We start from the raw sequence: 16096 nt of genomic DNA, 5'->3' as shown, positions 1-16096 counted from the left end.
TACAAGAAAGTTGCTTTTACTTAAAATCAAATATTAAAAATAATACATAAAACTAAATATCAAGAACATCCACTTGACACTTGTATCGTTGCAAAAGTTAGTCCTGGTCCATAATAAATGCTTTAGTCCCGGTGTACAACACCCGGTGCTTTAAGCTCTAAACCTCTAAAAAATTAATCAATCTCAGTCGATTAATCCCATATTCGATTATAATTGGTCAATTTCTTAAGGCTTGAAGCTTAAATTCTCATTGTAGACTCCGTTTAAGATCCAACTATAAATATCGGCCACAACATCCGCTATGACGCCACTTTTTCACTGATAATTTGAGGACGTAGTACGACTCAACGATGGGCTGGACAGACCTTTCATTTTCAAAGTAGTACAACCCAACTGTCAGTCGGATAACCTCTCTCATTTACAAAAAATGATATTAAAACAGGTCAAAAACCTTTTTATTTCCACATAATATAATTCAACGACGAATTGAAAGTGCGTTTATTTTTGAGCAATATAACTTAGCAAAGGATTAAAAAAGTGTATCATTCGTCAGCCAGGTAAAAATGCTGAAATGTTTGCAAAACTTTTATTGTTATTATATATAACCATACTCGTCATAATAGCAACGAATAGATTTATCAAGATTCACCGTTTTCCGGACTTTTAACTCTCTCACAGCATGCAAATATTGTTAACATATACTCCCAATATTAATCGATATGATAAACGGAATCTATTGTTAGGATTTGAGAATAACTTATAGCAGTATATGTTTGTAACACAATGAATTGTACTTTTAATTTCTAACGTGCTTTATTCTTCTACACAATAAGGATGAAATAACTGTTATAAATGCATAAGATTTAATAAACTTAAACTTTTCAGAATGTATAAATCTCAATTTGTTGGCCTAGATGATAAACCATGTGAAACAAAGTGTTTGTTATGTGATTATACTTTTATTCTCCCAACAAATGAAACTTATTTTCTGACGCATCTATATATGGTGCATCACCTTGTTATAGGAGATGTTTGGAAAATAGCAAGTTTAAGAAGGTAAACTAATTATTAATCTATTTTGATATCAATTTTACCTAGGTCAGATATATATAAGATACATTGAATATAACACTAGTTTTTCATTTTCAGTTATATACATTACTGGAGTATAAAATTTAAGGAAGCACCACTAACAACTTATTGCACCACACTGTTGATGGATTTTATGCCAGATGGCAAACCAAGTCCAGATGAACAGTACTTCTTGCTTTCTGATTGTCTGTCAGAAGACAAAACTTTGAGATATGAAATACAGCAAGCTAAACTAGTAAGTATGTGTATATATAATAAAAAAAAAAATATAGTGTAAAATACATAATACAATATTTTAAGGAATGGGCATTAGCACAACAAGAAGCTGAACGTGTGGATACAAGTTTCAAACGTGGCTGCGTGTTTTGCCGTATGGAATTTTGTGGATTACGCACTCTTTATATAAAACATCTTCATCAGAAGCATAATCTTTATTTTGGCAAGCCAGAAAACTTAGTATTTGTTGATGAGCTTTTGGATAAAATTCAGAGTACTATTGAAAGGTATTGCACTTGTAAATTGCATATTAGTAATCATGTTACTCGAGCAAGTATGTTTACAAGAATATTTACAGTGTATTGTACAATCACCTGTGCCAATTTTTTTTAGTTTAATATGTATTTACTGTGAAAAGACATTTAAAGATCGGACAGTATTGAAGGAACATATGCGAAAAAAGTCACACAAGTGTATAAATCCAAATAACAAAACATACGATAAGTTTTATATAATCAATTACCTGCAGCCGGAAAGAACTTGGAAGCGAAGACAGGTAATTGAAATGTAGCTTGCACTTTACAGTGAAATTTTAACATTCTGAGAGTTATTTCTTAATTTTTTAATAGAATAATCACGAATCAGAAAAGAATCAGAATCTGGAAGTTGTCAGTAGTGAAAATGAAGATGAAGAGGGTTCATGGTCCGATTGGAATGACGACTCTGTCGGAATAACATGTTTATTCTGTAATTATAGCAATAAAGAATTAGCGTGTATCTTGAGTCATATGAGGAAAGAACATGGCTTTGATTTTCAAGAGACAGTCAAAGACCTGACCTTTTACCAAAAGGTGAACATTGTCGCATAATTATCGGCTCTACGTTTTTAAACAATACACTAATATCTTTGTAACATATTTTTATTATTACAGGTAAAAGTAGTTAATTATATAAAAAAACAAATCCAACTACAGCGATGTGTTTTTTGTGAAGAAGACACGGATGGTATCTTTGAACACATGAAAAGTAAACAACATTATAAGATCCCTGAACGAAAAGTCTGGGATCAACCTCAGTTAGTACAAATATAGTCGGAATAAAATGTATAGAATTTTTCTATCTAATAACATCTTTCATCTAATGTATATATATATTTTGTTTGTTTCAGATATTATTTTCCTTTATCTGAAAATGACTCCTTTTTATATAATCTTGACGCAATTAGCGGTAGTGATGAGGAAAACAGCATCGAGAATCTCAATGAAGCAACGTAAGTAGTATCGAAGAATACATAAAACTAAATATCATACATACATAAGCATTCTAATGTGTAACAATTATAGATTATAAAACAAAAATAATACATATTTACAAAATTTTAGATCCAATCTATGTTTCTCCCCCGAACTTTCCATGCAAAGTTCTGCTAGTTATCCGTAATCTTATGCTTAATTACTGAAATATTGTATATATATAATTATATTTATTAATATAATTATATTTATCGCACGTGTGTTTANGATGAGGGTATAGCATATAGGTATCAAAAAATAAAAATGTTATAAACAGAAACTAACTATATTATTTAACGGCATTAGAACATTAAAAAACATTTTGGATTACACTCAAAATCTCATTACAATATATCCATTGTGTTACTTTTTTATTCTAGTAAACATTTTTTTACCACGTACTTTAGAAACACCTTTGCTAGCTAATGATGCTTCATTTGCTGGTAAGCATTTCTCATGTAGACCTTTATATAATAATTCAGCATCATTTGCATTCTGAAGTATTTCTTTTAGTTCTTCCTGATCACAAAATATGAAATCAAAGATTATTTATCCTTAATAAATCCTTACTGTTACTTATACAACGATACAATGAAAGGCAGATTATATATGAACAAATATGTTAAGACTTAATTGTTAATATTACGCTTACCTTGGTAAGTTTGATAAGGTGATCTAGTGATTGCCCTTTATTCAATAAAATACGTAGATTTTTCGAATGCACACCTGGTAACTTAGCCATAAAGTCTTGGATACGAGGGTTATATTTTTCTGTCATCACTTCTTTATCTTCTGTATTTTCATCCGCTCCGATTTTAGCGGCTATATTCGAATCAGGCTGAGTTCGACCTTGCTGTAAGTATACAAAGATTAACATAGTTATCAGTTGTTAATAACATCATTACGCGAGAAATTTATATTACCTTTAATTCTTCGAACAACTGTGCTGTCGCGTGTGGATTGGGAGACCATATGAGCTTTAACTTGGGAAAATGAAGCGTTAATAATTGTAGCTTTGCTGTTATCTCTGTATTTTTAAGATCTCTACTGACGTAGTAGTTTCCCTGCAAGTATATACAGTAATAAGATGATCGAAAATGACGTGGCATGTAGAAACTATGCGCTTTACGCAAACGTCATTCTTTATCGGAACTGATTACCTGAAAACTGAACGGTTTGTTCTGATCAAATTCTATAAGGAGCATGGGTTTGGCATAGTGCCTTGTCATAGCGACCGCTTGGTTGTACAATCTTCCAGAAAGTAAAGAACCAATAAGATCGGATACGCTTTTCCTCTCGACGCATATTTCGGGCGTAAGGATATAATCACCCACCTGCAACGATGTTAAAACAAGAAACAGTCAGAAGTGATGATTAGATGCTTATATTAATAAACTTCATACATTTTTGCCACTTACCACTAACGTCACTGGTTCAATTTTGATGCCGCGTGTGTACAGAATGGCAGGCAGCTCGCTCCTGAATTCTCTCATATCGACGATAACTTTATGAATCACTTCGGGCTGCGTTCCACCCTTACGTGTACTTTCTTCATTCGTGCTATTCGACTGAATCGCGAGGGCCAGACAATCTTCTGACTTCCCATCTTGATCTTCAGGCACAACCATGGTCTGTGAAAGTGCATCTCGACTGTTCAATATCGCATTGTGCGTAAATACGTTCAAGGCAATTCGGATATACTCACGGTTTTCGTATTGATTAAAGAATGAAACGCTTCCTTTTCTCGTCGCAAAGAAGTGAGGTATTCTTGCTCCTCGACGGATCCTCCGTAAATTAAAGAATATACTTTCAGATCTATCGACGGATTATTATTCTGATACACCTCTAACTGTCTGACGGTGCCGATATCAGCCACGTACAAAATAACATTGTTCGGCATGTACTCCGTCAATGTTCGCTGCAACGTCATCGGATCGCCGCCCTTCTTTATGGCTTGTATAACTATGATAGGTACGGATGTCGTGCAATTGCTCAAGTTTAACTCCAACATCTTGAAAAAATCGGAAATATTTATACATAGATTTTTTTTCCATGAGCTTGTGAATATCTTTTACGATAAAAGTATTCAATGTACCTGCGAGCATTCTTCGAACAGAGTCTGATTTTTCGCTACAGAGGTGCTTGGCTGATCTTCTACGCATTTCTGCGACATTGTAAGCACGTAAGTATCTTGATTTTCTTGCATTTCTTCATCCGCATTACCCTCAGCTGTCGATTGATTCTTTGCGTTCTTCTTATCACTGCCATTTGTCTTTTGCTCTTTAATGTGCGACAACTTTTTCAAAGCCTTGTAAAGTAAATACTCGTTTGCACCTATGGTTAGGTAACTTTTCAATTGATAACATGTATTGTTATCGTGTACCAAGATGAGAATTTTCTCGACACTTTCATTGTTCGCCTTCTTGTTACGTCTCTGTTCCTGAATCTCGAGCACAGCTTCCGACAAGGCTTTCCACTTTGGAGTCGGTTCTGGTTTCAGTTCGTTCCTTTCTGTATAAACTCTGTTCCTGGCGTATTTAAATAAATTCTCAGCTTCATCCAACATTATCCAACCACTGGCCTTTACAGCATAATCCATCGTACGTAAACTATTCAGCATGCAGTAGAATGAAACAGAATCCTCGTGCGTCAGAGATATAACGAGACTTCGTAAAACTTTTAAATCGGCAAATAATTGTTTCGTCGCGGGACTAAGCTGATGCCAGATTGGATCTAATTGCAAATGCAACTGCTTGTGAAACTTCTTTGCTATTGCATTCTCCGTAGTTAGGTCGTCCAAGTCTAAGTATTTATTAATCCTCTTCAATTCTTTTACTATGAAATTCATAATATCCAGTAAAGCCGTTTGGATGTTCAGCATCTTCGGTGTGAACTTTGCATGCAACTCTACAACATCAGCCTCATGTTTGGATAAACAGTTGTTTACGATGGCGTGAAAACGTGGCCATAAATATAGTTTTTTTACGAAAAGAGCTTTCATGACTCGTTCCACTTGAGAACACCCAATTGTAAAGGCCAGCGATGAATTTGAGAACGCCTTGATAAATCCAGTCTTATTGTGTTGCCTGTACAAGCGCAGTGCGAACGCCTCTTGATATGCGTTAAGAATATTGTGAGCTCTGTACACGAGTATTCCGGTGACCAAGTGCAGTGGGACTCGATTCTTCAGTAGATCCACTACCAAGATACGACCCGATATAAATAGCACTCCACCTTCCAAATACATGATTTCCCTGTTATATTTGATAATAGATTTTATAAACTGTGTATATATATTTGTAAAAAAAAAATCTAAAGTATTTCTTAATAAACCTTTCGTTGGAAGGACATTCAGCATTAACTATACGTGGTAACATATTTGTTCCATAACTTTTAAGCAGCTCTATAAAATAACGTTCATCATGATCAGTGGTTCCCAGAACTATAACCAGGTTGCCTGGATCTGAGTACGCTTTCAGTACACTTGTAAAAACAGTTTCTATTCCAAGGCCTCTGTAATATTTTTCATTGCCTGATTAATATATGATTTTTCACATAATATGACAGTGAGTGCAAAACAATGCTCACTTAGCTGTAATAACTAAACCATCCTCTTGAAGGACTTCAAGAAAGATTTGAACCTCGTATTCCAACATGCTTGCTTTTTACTTAGACTTCTTAATCATCTAGAACTTACAATAATAGTTGAAGCAAAAATTCCATAAAATACCATACCAGATTAGCAAAAAATGAAATGTGCACTCTCTGAAACATTAGAATAAGATATTTATATCAGAAAGAGAGAGGAGAGAAAGAAAAGACCAGAGAAAAATTAATATTTATATAAAAGATAAAAGGTAGAACTGATAGATTAGTTATTTACCTTATTATCTTGATCTTTGTAAGTATTTCTTGATGCTTGATCGTAAGTTATGTCGTCTTCAACCATTACTTCAAATACTAATAGAGTGTATTTACTAATTTCATGCGATGGATGACCATAAACTCCAATACTCACAGGCCGCTTAAAACTAAAAATTCATAATATACTATAGCTTGTTAAAAAATAAGTTTGAAAAATATAGTATATATATATATGTATATATAATACCTCTTAGGTATAAAAATGATATCTTCTCCGCAAGTTGTAGATTGCAAACAATAATGGTCCAATTCATACGTTGGCTTCGTTGTAGTTTGCGATGCATATAAATCTGCATCACCACTTCTAAAGAACATGAAGAATATGAAATGTACATATTACATGTAACTATGTAAAGAATATCAACAACTATAATACCATTTAAGATACTCACAACGAAGTTAATCGTATTTTAATATAACCATCGTATGTCAAGCTATAATATTTATATGAACCACCAGGAACATCATCGCTAACATAATGCAGTAATTCCTCTTCCACTGCTAATCCGTAGGATATCTGTAAGTTTCACAAAACGATACTTAATACGTAGTGTGAAAAACTTGACCAAAATAATTTCAAAGGAATTTTCCGGAGGAGTACTTTAGGAGTGTACTACGTTAGAAGCGTAACCTCGTCGTACCAGTGTTACAATGAAAAATATTGTCTTCATAGTACTGCGCGCAACGACATAATCGCCGAAAAGTATTATTGACAAATATCGAGTCCTTCACGGTATTTCGTCACATAAACATTTACACGATCTCCCATGAAATAACCATCCTAATCATATTTATATGCTGTGCGCGTTACATAAAGCGTATAAAATTGTAATTCACGCTCAAATTATTGGCGATGCTTCTGAAATTGATAGCATCAGCTGACAAAAATGGCGCCAAGCTAAGATTACCACCACGTTCGCAGCTTTTCGTTCAAGCTCGAATAAATAACGACAAATCTGACTATTTCGCTCGATATTAAACTTCGTGAAAACTTTACGATGGATGAATCGTATCATTACCAATTTGGATAAAATTAACCAGCGTAAAAACCGGGGATATGTTGACAACATAACCAAGTTTGAACGCAATTCTGCGTAAGTTTCATCTTGTCGACAGCAGATGTCACTGCTTGCATCTGTAAAGTAGAGCGCTGCATTCGTGAACTTGTTCTTTTTTAGCTGCACCTTCTGTACCTTTTTTGCAACTTCTCTCTTTCTGCCGCCAAATCTGACGCCGACAATGCAAAGTACGTAGGTGGTACATAAATATACATATTTGCCTTAAAAACCAACAAAATGCGGTCTTCGCGTGTAAATAATGATATTTTTAGTGATCCGTGTGCGATATTTCCTGTGTAAGTCTATTATAAAAGACGCCTCATAAATATTCTAACCCTTATCATCTCAAACGAGGTTAATGGAATCGCTTAGGGACTGTGATCCATTAGATTCATAGTCGTAGCGAAAACGTTATCTCTCTCTCTCTCTCTCTCTCTTTCTCAGCGTACATTATAAATACACAAAACACGAAAAGTAAAACCGATGATTCCGTGCAGTCCGGCGGTTAGTGGATACAATTAACAGCTGGCGAGCGAATATTACCGACGTAAATTATCGTGTCTTGCATGAGACAGAGGTAATTTCTCGCGGAAACATACAGCGGGCCATAAAAAACGCGCCCGGAATGACGCAAAAACGGGTGATGAAACGCAAGAAACGTAGAATAAGTCCACCGTATTGTCCGACAATACCTACGCTAGACGCCCTTTACTCGAGGGACCCTCTGATACATCCCCCTCCCCCCTTCTCCTTCCATATTTATACTCTTATGCAAATGCGTGCGCGCGATGCGCTTTACGCATGGCCTACGACAATGTGCAATCCGCATTGCGCGCGGCTCCCGTTTACAGACTCCGTGACTGTAACGCGTAACCGCTATGATCAACTATGATATCCGGCGGAACGGCTATTAGTAAACGAGGTATAGTAATTACGGACGTGGCAGCGCGAAAGGGCAGCACGGTAATTGCATCGGGGGAGACTTAATAATGTTCAATTAAAAGGCGCGCTACGCAACGGCGGAAAAAATATATTCCTTTTTGTTTCAGGAGACCGTGCCTCTTTCCCGCCTTCTTTCCTCCGCCTGAAACCACCTGACGGCGTGTTATCCTGACCTGATGGTCGTCGTTGTTAAAGATTTTAGCGGAATGGCTGACTTATAATTTTAAAATAATGTTTTCCGCCGAGGTAATTCGTTTCACCGGAACGACAATGGATAGATACACACACGGGCGTTCGCGATCGTCGACATTTTCCTCGGCTGTGAAAAGACGCTTTCGCGTTCGCTCGTACGCAATGCTGTCCAGAAGAGCGGTCAGATTCCTGGTAGCAGCGGCAGGATACCGTGCGTAAACAGGTAAGACGGTATATCCAGAATTCTATCTCGATCTCGGTTCGTTTTCTCGTTAATAAGATACTTTCACTCATTTACGGCGAAATATCGCGCGGACATATCGCTGAAATACGAGTTTTCTTTATCTTCGCGTGTGAAAAGTTTCATCGAAATTAAGAAGAAAGCGATGCAAGATTAGGCTTTATTGAAAACCGCTCGCGAATAACGCTTACGCTCGCAGTTTTCAAAGCCGTTTAATTCGACGTTGTGGATAAAACAGTTAAGACGTTGAATTTACTGGAAAGAAATACCTTTCGTACCGAAGGACGGAAGTACGGGACAGAATGTATATTTCAAGCGGGTCTTCAAATTGCACGTTTCCGCGACAGAACGGTGGCTCGACACGGCGAGCGGCACGTTATCGAGTTATTTTCTATTTCCATCGGGCGAAGGGGGCAACGTCCTCTTTCGCGCGGAACTTTAATTCTTCCCCGTGCCCTTTCGCACGAATCAATCGCGACGCGACACGCCGGTGCTATTCCGCGACGTGAACCGAATTTCGGCCCTCGGCGACTCGCTCTATAAGTAGAAACTGCATTTCATCCCCGTCTCTCTCTCTCGCGTCTTCCAGCGAGCGTGCACAAATTCTACGGGATCCGCGCGACAGTCACGNGGGGGGGGGAGGGGGGGTTGTAAAAAGGGATCGGTCCCCACCACGCTGAGGTCCACGAGAACGCGGCTCCGAGGACTCCGCCGGTGCTCCTCGCCTCCCACGCACACATTCGCGGAGAATTCGTACTTTGCGCGCGCGGTACTTCGCGATCCGTCGTGCCTTCGTAGTGAATCGAGCCTAAGGGTAGCGGAAGGAGGGGTGCTGTGTCGGAAAGCTGCCCGAGAAGGGGGGGGGGGCTGTGTGTAGGGTCAAAAAATGTGAGGTTGCGCGCGCAGCCGCTTTGTCTCTCTCGGCGCGCGCGCGATGGTGGGGGTTGCGCTGGGGACCACGAGGGGGCACCATGGCGGAGCAGCGGCGCCTGCATCCTTTCAGTCGGCCGCTGAACCCGCGCGTCGCACGGTTGGTACTTTTCTCCGGTGTTCGTGTCGTCGCGCGCGCGCTCTCTCTCTCTCGACCGTTCGTTCGTTTGTTCCTTCGTTTCGCGTAACCGTTTCGCACTCCGTTTCTCCTAGCTCCGTCTTTCTGAGCTCGCGTTCAGTGAGATTCGCCCTCTCCTCCGTTCCCTCCGGGACTGACCGTCCATCCGTTCATCTATCCGTCATCAGTCCGCCCGGAGGTGTTTAATCCGAGGGGAAGCAGGAGCACACCACGGACCGGAGACTCCGCTGGACAGCTCGAGATACCCCCCTTAGATTTTCGACGACTCCTCTCCCACGACGTCCCAGCCGACACAACGCCGACGCGAATCTCTCCTGCATGGTGAGTACGTGCACAATGTACCGCCGACGCCACATTGACCGGCCGCGACGGGACGCGGCTCGCGCCGGCTGGGCGATTTTCAACGACGATTGAAGGGACAAGTGTGTGCGGGAGGGGGGATTGTTTCGCGTCCTCGTGAAGGTCACGAACAGGCCTCGTTACAAGCGAGGTAAATCGGCGAGTCGGCGGCAGGAAGGGGGCGAATAAATCGGCACTTTTCGAAATGCAAATGGCGACAATTCCCGTCGTGCACCTGTCCCTCCAATTGAGTTATTCGAACGTTCAAATTCTGAACATGCGCGAAATGACACGCGAAATTTTCAACATGGTGTTTACCGGTCTCCTCCCTCGTCTTTATCTCTCTTTATATACTGTGTGTGACGCGCGAAGGGAGGAGGGGAAAAAAGAGGAAAACGACTCGCGTCCTGCCGTTGGAGCGCGTCCAAACTCTCGCGGCATCGAATGAGTTAGCGCGTTTGCACTGGTTATCTACGGTCTATCGGGTCACGACACGATTTTCAATGCCGGTGCGCGGCCATTATAATTCAAGCGTCCTTTTGAAAGGAAGCGAAGTAGGCAAGTTATGCTTCTCTGCTCATGGTGTCAGTCTAAAAAAAACTTCTATTCTCTCCGCTGTTACGCTCCGTTTTACCGTGCTACGATTGAATTTATGGTCAATAATAAATGAGAGATTCGCTCATAAATAGAAACAATCGAATAATCAATCGGCCAGAACCGAGGGAAACGGGTTCTATCTAAACAGCGAGTCTATAGAAATAGGTAGACCAGATTGAATTATTACACATCCAACTTCCATTGCTCTAACTCGGGCAAAAGAGAGAAAGAGAGAGAGAGAGAAAGAGAGAAAATATCGAGGAACGTCCATTCTACAATTTTCCTAAAATCAAATTTCACGACGAATGCGAGGGATTGGTATTCGATACACGGGATAGTCGGGTTATGTGAGCCATGAGCGAAATGGCATCACGCGTGATACCTGGTTTTTTTCGACTTTTTGGAGTAATCTCGATGCCCGACCAGCCAAGGGATCAACGTTCTCGGCATTTAAATCCATATTTAGCGCGATCGTACGAGCTGTACGAGCCGTCATCGACCGCTTAATCACGAAACGCGATTCGTCCCTCTGCCGAGATTCGTGGTAGCGAAAGCAGTCGTCCATACAGTCTGCTTATTGAAGTCTTATCTTATCACGGAATTTATTTCGATTTTTTCACTTTCTATTTGCACAAAACTACCTTTTCTTTAAAGATAATGTCGAGTCACGTCACTTATCATTATTCTCGTAATCGTTAACGCGATGTATCCCGACGTCGTTCGTTCTTCTTAAATCCTAAAGAAAATCACAAACAGGATACCAAAGGAGAGAGAAAACGATGTAAACACAACAGCATAGCCTCGATGCCAATGAAAATGTGTACACGCTCGGGCAGTGATCCTCGGAGAAAAAGATCCATCCGTGTGAATAATAATATAATCGATGTCCGAATAATTCGCGCTTTATTATGCATCCACGAATGAGGCAAATCTCGGATCTCAAGATTGTTCCAGTTAAAGTTGGTCGCTTGAAATTAACCCGGTAGAGAGAGATATCGTTTTACCATCCGGTTGTTTGGTTTAAGTTCGTCGAAGTTCAGTCATCGCGAGAAGCTTGCTTTCCTTCGTGAACTACTCGAAGTGCCGTGTCTCTCGCCGAGATAAAAACGGTATCGTCGAGCGGGTATCGTGGAAACCGTAGTGAAAAGGACATCCGGCGGTTTTGGGATGCCGGCGATAAAAGATCTCTCGCGATACGGCTTGTTAATGAGCGTATCGCTTCGAGAGAGAACGACGGCCGCGCGTTCACCGGGTTTTCACACATGCGTCCCCGCCAAACGCGAGCAAAAGTGACGCAATAAAGAAAAAGATGCTCGCTATCGCGGAATAAGGTTCGGGTTTTCGATCCCGGCTAAAATCTCTCTCTTTCTCTATCTCTCGCATGCGACGTATGCGCTCGAGCTGTGCGCGGTTTGACTCTCCGACATTTTCATCGCGCGACAACGCATTATGTCACGAAAATACCAGGCGTCACTTTCCCGAATGTTAACTCTTTAACGTTGCTCGTTGCAAGAAAACCAGCGAACGGTGAAGCGTAATTTCGTACGTTTCATTTTTGGCATTCGAGGTGATAAGTGTGCGTCGCCGAACGAGCTGAAATTTTAAATTCTATATTAAGTCTTCAAGAGGAGGAAAATGGAAAATAAGTTTCTACATATTTATAGCATCAAAGGAACTATATTCTCGCATGATAAAACTGATTCTATTCTATATTTACGCGTGAAAAATATAAAATAAAGGTATCAGCTTGAAATAGACTCGTGGAGACGCGCGGGATAATCACGACGATATCGCGATAACGCCTGATTATTATGCAATTATTATCATCATTATCGTCGTCGTTGATCGCGCCGTCGGGATAAGCGCGTTTCCGCGTATCGATCTCCCCGAGAAAGTCATCGCGGATCGATAATCGACGATCCGCGAGCGGGCTCGACGACGTGACGTAACGCGACATTTTCAACAGGCTCTCCGCTTCCTTCACGATGGCCAGTTTTCCTTCGGTCGCGGTTTATTCGCGATTTTTCGACGCGGCCAGATGCGTATCGGGACGCGTGTAAACGTAGAAGCCCCGCGTGGTCGTCTCAGCGCGCATTGAATAACAACGCCGCGCGCGCACGTACCTTCTCCGCGACTCACTTCCCGCAAGAGAGACACAAAATCCCGCGTGTCTCGTATGATATGTAATCGGTAAGTGTTGCTAAGAATGGAATTAGTATCATAAGAACTGGAACTATAATGCGTGTGTATGTGTGTGTCATGCGGGCCGCGTGGCGAGCCGCGTTTTACACGTGTGGCTTCTTCCCCCATACCTCGTCACTTCCTCCGGACACGAAAGAGAGAGACAATGAAAAAAAGGGCAAATTATAGGCTGCTCGAAGTATGTCTTCATGTGCATACACGAAGTCTTCATCGAGCCCTTAACACGTTTTCAGGAAGTAGGGCTCGCCCGCCGGCGTACATTGACTTCGATGACACACGGTTCAACTTCTTCTCTTTCCCCTTTTTTTCACATATTATATTATTATGTAATATAATATATCAGACGATTCTCGAGCGCGCGTATATTATTACGCTGAATTTATGCCGCAAATACGCGCAGTGCGAGTTGTTCTCCGATTATTGCTATGAGCAATAATTGCAGATTGTCGGAATATTTAATGATACATCTCAATTACCGACACACTCGCCATTGCAATTAGAAGTGCAACGCAAGTCGGTGATGTTTGTATTTCCTTCCGACAATCCGGCAATCTCAATAATCGTAAGTCATCAATAACCGCAATTTCTACGCGTAACCACCGTATAATTGCGAGAGAGACGGACACAGCATTCCCATCGCGCGCGGCGAAAGCCACTGTTCGTGCTCTTAACTCGGTAATTAAATGCGGGGTTGCGTTTCCACGCTCTCGGGTGTTAACAGCACGTCAATTATCAATATAACCGCAATTTACAACTATGAATTCTAATAACGCTCTTACGCTACGTCGTCGAACCCGCGGATCTCGGGTGCATGTGCGATATTTACGGGTACTCATTCGAAGCAAGTCATCGTTATTCTCATTGAGGGAAAACCGGAAGGAGACCCGAAGTTCGATCTGAACGCCGGCCGGGGAGCGCAAACCGCCAAGTTATGCCAATTTCAACACTAGTGTCGCAGTACGACAATCGATCTTAGCCGAGTGGCGGCGACTACACGCGCGCGCCCTCGACCCTCGCGGGTTTACGCCACGAAAATTCCGCGTTCGTTAACCCTTCATCGGATACGAGCGCCACGAATTCCCGGCGGAATACGAGAAGGCGGAAAACGGAGATCCCAGCAGTCGCGTATTATACCCAATTTAACTTTCTTCTTCTTTCCTTCTTCTATAAGTATACTTTATATTCAGAAATGTACCCGGAAAGTATGGGAGAGGTTAATTATAATCGGATCGTGGATACGATTAGCGAAGGGTCAATTATATCCAACATCGCCACGCTACGTGCACGTATCGCCCGCGAATTAATGACGGTCCCGACGCATAAAGGTACGACGTTTAACGAACGAAGCGAGGAAAGGTGTCCTTTAAGGTCGCGCGTCGGACGCGATCGTATCCGTCGATCGTATCTCGCGTTATCCGGGCAACTTTCATTTACGTACGCACCGCGTCCGGCTACATCGGGGGAGAGGGGGCGATAAAGGGCAGTTGTCCGCAACGCTGACCTCATTAGACGCGGAACTTTACGATACATTTCCGTCCCCTTTGATCCGTATCTTTATCTTCACTTTGATTCGTTTACGCGCTAAATTTAGCCGCGTTATTCCGAGCCGCTCTCTAATACCGTGGGTATCAACGAGTCGAGTGTCAACACACCGGGCCGCGCGCGGAGTCGGGCAGTCGTTAAACTTTTAACGCTAAATACGCCGCGGGAAAACCGCCACCTTTGCGAGTGTCGTCGACTAATAAGCGGCGTCGGGGAAAATCACGGCCTAAAGATTTGCGCGCGCCGTGATAAAAGCCGGTGTCAATATTTGCGCTGCTTATCGATTGACCCTTAAACCCACATGAATCGCGGGGGATTATTACCGATCCAGCCTCGGCCGATTACGGCCAGGCGGTGTTCGCGTACGATTAAGGCGCGCCGAGGAAGCAATATTCCGCTTGTACTGCGCGCGTTCCTCTTTTTTCCTCCTCCTTTCTTCCCCTCCTCTCTTTCTCTCTCTCTATCTTTTTTCTCCTTTGTCGCCACGCACAAATTCGGGCCCTAACGCGCCGGTGCTTCATTCGTAAATCATCCGCCACGGCGAAGTCGCCGCTATTGCTTCTAAAAACATGTGCCCAGCGCTGTGGCCGCGTTTAACCCCACCGTGCAAAAGCGTCACGCTGCGCCCCGGTTTATACCGAAAGAGCGGGAATTCGAGATTTATTACGCGTCCGTATTACGAATCGGCCCCATATTGTCGTCATCCCGACGCTTGTTCCATTGATCATCGCACCGGTTACACGCATATAATATATGCTATTTATAATTCATCGCGCGTTAATTTATATATATCTCTCTCTCTCTCTCTCTCTCTCCGGTGCTACACCGCGCGTACGCAACTTCTGAGGGACTCCTCTGGTGAAAACTCGACCACCGGTTTTCCACACGAGGAAAAGTCGAGCTATTCCGGAATTAGAATTCCTACGAACGCTCTCTTCGTATATACACTACGCACAACAATTAGGGGAGCACTTGATACTTTCTAAAAAAGTAGACAAGATTCAAGCAGCTGTAACTTCGTGAAGAATCGAAATCCAAATCTAAACGAAAAGTTTTAATACTTGAAGTCTCTACTTTCGATTGACGTCTTTTGTTTGTTGATTCTTTTAATTTTTACACATCGTAAATGACGAGCTGGACAAAATGGACAATTTTCTCGTCATTTTCGGGCGTGTTATGAGCGCAGGAAAAAAATTTGAGAAAATTGTCGACTTTTCTATGTGAAAGATTGAAGTTTGTTCTACAATTTACTTTAGGAAGAAATTTATCTACAATTTCTCATTTCTGAGTTATCAAGGAAGAGAATTGCTTTTTGATCATTCTCAGGAGATACATTTTCCTTTTGGAGATACGAGATGCGGTGCGAAATTCATCGAAAAAAAGTGTTGCA

At 41.5% G+C, this 16096-nt stretch overlaps 4 protein-coding genes across 6 annotated transcripts in view; 2 read left to right on the top strand and 2 right to left on the bottom strand.

The window, feature by feature from the left end:
• The first annotated feature begins 309 nt into the window (after nucleotides 1-309).
• Nucleotides 310-2817, top strand: LOC106750728 (zinc finger protein 277). Its single transcript, XM_014631254.1, has 9 exons — nucleotides 310-557; nucleotides 886-1056; nucleotides 1150-1327; nucleotides 1393-1595; nucleotides 1702-1864; nucleotides 1938-2159; nucleotides 2241-2383; nucleotides 2477-2578; nucleotides 2691-2817. The coding sequence occupies exons 2-9, from the start codon at nucleotides 887-889 to the stop codon at nucleotides 2746-2748; spliced, it is 1239 nt and encodes a 412-aa protein (XP_014486740.1). The 5' UTR covers nucleotides 310-557; nucleotide 886; the 3' UTR covers nucleotides 2749-2817.
• Nucleotides 2818-2838: 21 nt separating this feature from the next.
• LOC106750726 (DNA repair endonuclease XPF) lies at nucleotides 2839-6340 on the bottom strand. The gene is made up of 9 exons (XM_014631249.1): nucleotides 6189-6340; nucleotides 5934-6113; nucleotides 4696-5854; nucleotides 4306-4611; nucleotides 4019-4231; nucleotides 3761-3934; nucleotides 3524-3664; nucleotides 3253-3453; nucleotides 2839-3119 (listed from the first exon to the last, which is right to left on the bottom strand). Exons 1-9 carry the CDS (start codon nucleotides 6254-6256, stop codon nucleotides 2964-2966), a joined length of 2598 nt encoding a protein of 865 aa, XP_014486735.1. The 5' UTR covers nucleotides 6257-6340; the 3' UTR covers nucleotides 2839-2963.
• LOC106750727 (UPF0669 protein C6orf120 homolog) lies at nucleotides 6216-7623 on the bottom strand. 3 transcript variants are annotated; one of them, XM_014631252.1, is made up of 5 exons: nucleotides 7544-7623; nucleotides 6917-7041; nucleotides 6712-6828; nucleotides 6484-6631; nucleotides 6216-6292 (listed from the first exon to the last, which is right to left on the bottom strand). In XM_014631252.1, exons 1-5 carry the CDS (start codon nucleotides 7592-7594, stop codon nucleotides 6287-6289), a joined length of 447 nt encoding a protein of 148 aa, XP_014486738.1. In that variant the 5' UTR covers nucleotides 7595-7623; the 3' UTR covers nucleotides 6216-6286. The 3 variants fall into 3 exon arrangements, with proteins under 3 accessions (XP_014486738.1, XP_014486736.1, XP_014486737.1); XM_014631250.1 differs by having other exon boundaries at nucleotides 6273-6365; XM_014631251.1 differs by lacking the exon at nucleotides 7544-7623 and adding an exon at nucleotides 7166-7516 and having other exon boundaries at nucleotides 6273-6365.
• Nucleotides 7624-9967: 2344 nt separating this feature from the next.
• Nucleotides 9968-16096, top strand: part of LOC106750724 (probable serine/threonine-protein kinase dyrk2) — a 193652-nt gene continuing 187523 nt past the window's right edge. Inside the window, exon 1 of the mRNA XM_014631248.1 lies at nucleotides 9968-10347. The gene's annotated coding sequence lies outside the window, so the exon portion shown is untranslated. The remainder of the gene's footprint in view (nucleotides 10348-16096) is intronic.

This window comes from Dinoponera quadriceps, unplaced genomic scaffold (genome assembly GCF_001313825.1).
Source record: "Dinoponera quadriceps isolate SergipeBrazil2010 unplaced genomic scaffold, ASM131382v1 scaffold5144, whole genome shotgun sequence".
Classification (NCBI taxonomy): domain Eukaryota; kingdom Metazoa; phylum Arthropoda; class Insecta; order Hymenoptera; family Formicidae; genus Dinoponera; species Dinoponera quadriceps.
The sequence above is the reverse complement of the archived record's forward strand: the minus strand, read 5'-3'. Positions and strand labels throughout refer to the sequence as shown.

Excerpts from the sequence above, each read along its gene's own strand:
- LOC106750728 (XM_014631254.1), top strand. The coding sequence starts at position 887 with ATGTATAAATCTCAATTTGTTGGCCTAGATGATAAACCATGTGAAACA. Across the intron at positions 2,384-2,476 it reads AAAGTCTGGGATCAACCTCA|ATATTATTTTCCTTTATCTG; the intron begins GTTAGTACAAAT and ends TGTTTGTTTCAG. Across the intron at positions 2,579-2,690 it reads GAGAATCTCAATGAAGCAAC|ATCCAATCTATGTTTCTCCC; the intron begins GTAAGTAGTATC and ends ACAAAATTTTAG.
- LOC106750726 (XM_014631249.1), bottom strand. The coding sequence starts at position 6,256 with ATGTTGGAATACGAGGTTCAAATCTTTCTTGAAGTCCTTCAAGAGGAT. Across the intron at positions 4,612-4,695 it reads TGTTCGAAGAATGCTCGCAG|ATGTTGGAGTTAAACTTGAG; the intron begins GTACATTGAATA and ends GATTTTTTCAAG. Across the intron at positions 3,665-3,760 it reads ACAAACCGTTCAGTTTTCAG|GGAAACTACTACGTCAGTAG; the intron begins GTAATCAGTTCC and ends ATATACTTGCAG.
- LOC106750727 (XM_014631250.1), bottom strand. The coding sequence starts at position 7,594 with ATGTTGTCAACATATCCCCGGTTTTTACGCTGGTTAATTTTATCCAAA. Across the intron at positions 6,632-6,711 it reads ATCATTTTTATACCTAAGAG|TTTTAAGCGGCCTGTGAGTA; the intron begins GTATTATATATA and ends ATGAATTTTTAG. Across the intron at positions 6,366-6,483 it reads ACAAAGATCAAGATAATAAG|AGAGTGCACATTTCATTTTT; the intron begins GTAAATAACTAA and ends CTAATGTTTCAG.